Source organism: Lasiodiplodia theobromae (assembly GCF_012971845.1).
Source record: "Lasiodiplodia theobromae strain AM2As chromosome Unknown scaffold_20, whole genome shotgun sequence".
NCBI lineage: Eukaryota > Fungi > Ascomycota > Dothideomycetes > Botryosphaeriales > Botryosphaeriaceae > Lasiodiplodia > Lasiodiplodia theobromae.
The window spans coordinates 644,267-647,507 of NW_023336409.1; the positions used below are offsets into that span (position 1 = coordinate 644,267).

The window sequence follows — 3,241 nt, forward strand, 5'->3', positions numbered from 1 at the left end:
CCTTGGCGAGCTTTTCGTGTCTGCTGATTACAGAGGGGTATTGCAGCTGAAGGATCCTCAAATCTAGAGTAACTATACCTCAGCTTTTTTGGGCAGAAAAAAATAAAAACATATGCGGGTAGATGAAGCTATCGTCTGGACGAGAAAGCCTACATACACGGACGATAGCTTCTGCTACCCATGACATGAGCGAAAAACAAAATAACGCTAGCTTTCGGATGAAATACCCTTCTGTAGAGACGGAAAAAGGATCAGACGGTGAAGACCTGTCGCAGTGATTGATTGGAGTGAACCCGCAGGTGCCGTGGGGCATTATTCTGCAGGGTGCTGGGTAAATCACGCGTCGGATGGCGTTGTGGATGCAGGCATGGGAGGATCAGCGATCAGCGGCTGCAGCACGGGAAAGCGAGCGCGATCCGCCTGCTGCAGGGTCGAGGTAGCGCAGGTACCTTGCTTTATGTGGGCTGGTCAGGTGGACTCGTCGCCATGGCGTGAGTGCTGGATTTTGTGAGACGTGCACTGTTGAGAGAGGGGACTAGGTGCGGGGGTAGGTTGGGAGGGAAGGGAAGGTGGAAGCCGCGGCCAGGCGGCGCCGGCGATGACGGAGGCACTGGTTCATGGTGGGGCAGCAGCGCTCCTCGCAGCCCGAAACACAACACCACGGGTCATCACGTCGGATCGCCTGCCGAGCCTGAAATTCTCTTTCGGGGCTTCTGCAGCTGCTCCCATCGTTCTCGTCACCGCCGCTACATTCCCCGCTTGCACGTGCTGGCATTCCTCGCCGGCATCTTCGTCAGCGCCGAGGTCGACTCTCTACGCACGCGGCTGCTGCAGCCTCCCGCTCAAAGAAAGACTCTGTCTCCCATCAAGGTACGTCCTCTCGACGAGTTGCCGCTGCGGAATCACGCGCCTGAGCTGTTGCGCATCGCCTGCCAACCGCCACACTGCCGCAACACCTTATCGCCCACCCTCGCCGCGCACTCCTCCCTCGTCGTGCCACCATACGCTGATGACGTTTTTCTAGAGTGGGCGGTAGCGAAAAACAGGTCTCCGGCTCAAGAAGACTGCTTGGCTTATTTTCGGGCCCAAGAAAGAAGAACAACAATCCTTCTCCAAAATGTTCAGCGGCTCGGTGGGTCCTCCCTCCCCATCCTTCAGCATATGACTGCAGCCCTTCACCATGGCCATGGCATGTGCGTATCCTATATGCACGGGCTCTCCTGGGAAAGCGGCTACGCGGGGTTCAGTTTTCCTCAAGTCCTCTGCCCCATCAACACTATCAATAGCGAGTCATGCTATGATCCGCACTGGGTCCTCAAACTCATTTCCAGCCCTGCTCCTGAACCTCCTTATCCACGATGTCGTCCCCCGCAACGTACATTTTGCTGAAGACGTTCTACTACCTACAGAAGAAGCCGTACTCGGCTGTAACGGTCCAGATAGACCGCCTCACCAGCGAGCAGTATGACGAGAATGATGTGGCCGGCATTGTTGACCTGGTCGAGGTCATTCGCATTCAAGAATCTGGCCCAACGGAGGCCGCACGTGCGATCCGCAAAAAGCTGTACGTTTCAAAACTTCGACGATGAGGTCTTTTTCTGATGATGCCACGTTAGGAAATACGGTAGCGTGCACCGCCAGTTGCGCGCGCTGACTATTCTCGATGGCTTGATTCAAAACGCTGGTCCGCGGTTCCAGCGTGCATTTGCCGATGAGCCGCTACTTGAGCGGCTACGTATCCTCGCCCGCGACGACATGGTCGACGCCGATGTCAGGGCAAAGTGCAACGTTCTCTTCCGGCAATGGGCTGTTGCATACAAGGGCAAGCCAGGCCTCGAAAGAATTGCCACGCTCTACAAGCAACTGCCTCAAACAAGACGGCCTCAGCCGCATCAATCCAAGGTGATTAAGGAGACTGAAGCCGATGCCGATAGCGCCCCATCTTCCCCCGTTACCGAAAGCCGCCCGTCTCGCAGCTCTTCCAGCGCTGCAACTTCGTCGACAAAGGTTTCGTTCACGCCACCTGCGCCCTTGAGCACGTCTTCGTCCTTCTTTAGCCATAAGGACAAGAAGCACAAGAAGTCCAAGTCGCAACCATTCAACCTCGAAAGGGAGAAGCCGAAGATGTTGGAAACTATCGCCTCAGCATCCGTGGCCAGCACCAACCTCTTGAATGCCCTTCAGCTCATCAATCGCGAGCAGCAGCGCGTCTCAGAGAACCCCGGAGTTGTCAAGCTGTTCGACAATTGCAAGCAGCTGCGCCGGCAAATTCTGCGCTACATCCAGCTCGTGGAGTCGGACCAGTGGATCGGCAGTTTATTGAGCGCTAACGACGAACTCGTGAAGGCCCTCATGTCATATGAAATTATGGACAAATCAATCTCGGATGACAGTGACTCTGAGACCGAGGCGCGCGCTGTGCGCTCACCAGGGTCTCCGACCTCGCCTACGGCTGCAGCCGAGCAGCTGGCTGGCCTGAACTTGGGAGAAAACCCACCGCCGAAGCCGCCAAGGCCTGCAACTACACCTGCTGCGGCTTTCGGAAAACAGAGAGTGGAGGAGAGTGAAAGCGAGCCGGAGGAGGAAGAGGATGAAGACAACCCGTTCGCGGATAGGAACGCGGTCAAAACCCCTTATGCGGAGCCCGCGCAGTGGTGAGTCTCGTCCGCCTTAAACTTTCCTGCTTAATTGTTAATCTGGAAACAGGAGGGACATCTGAGCCTTGGAGCGTTTTCTAGTTACGACCTACCCTATGAACGACTGCACATTGGATACTGCGGCTTATTTTTAGACTGTTCTGCTTCTTTTTTTCCTGGCGTGGATGTCGAAAGGTCTATACCCTCGAATTCTCTGCTAAACGAGTACCTGCTGCCTCTTTCATACGCCGATTTGGCATGGTTCTCAACGTTTAACTGCTCTTCCTCAAATTGGAAGGTACTAATCATTTTGAAACGCTCTCGGAAGCATCCGCTAGAGCATTTTAACGCGACTTGGCGCGACGGCGGCAAGGGTTTTCGCGTATCGTCCCTCCCTGATCCTACCAATCCACGCGCCCTGCTTAGCCATCCCCGCATACGTCATAGCCGCATGCATATCTCTGGGTCTCAGCCACCACAAAGTTGGCTTCTGCCCAGTCTTCATCTTCACCTCCGTACCCACCACTCGCTACTGCGCCAGACATTACCAGACAACCTCGCTACCTGGGCCCATTCATATTCCTGGATCGTAAGCATCAGCCTCC

General features: G+C 55.3%; 1 protein-coding gene across 1 annotated transcript; it reads left to right on the forward strand.

The window, feature by feature from the left end:
- Positions 1–1,358: 1,358 nt before the first annotated feature.
- Positions 1,359–2,719, forward strand: LTHEOB_6981 (VHS domain-containing protein; the record flags this gene model as incomplete). The annotated part of the gene is made up of 3 exons (XM_035516296.1): positions 1,359–1,564; positions 1,617–2,654; positions 2,707–2,719. 3 exons carry the CDS (start codon positions 1,359–1,361, stop codon positions 2,717–2,719), a joined length of 1,257 nt encoding a protein of 418 aa, XP_035371948.1.
- Positions 2,720–3,241: the final 522 nt, after the last annotated feature.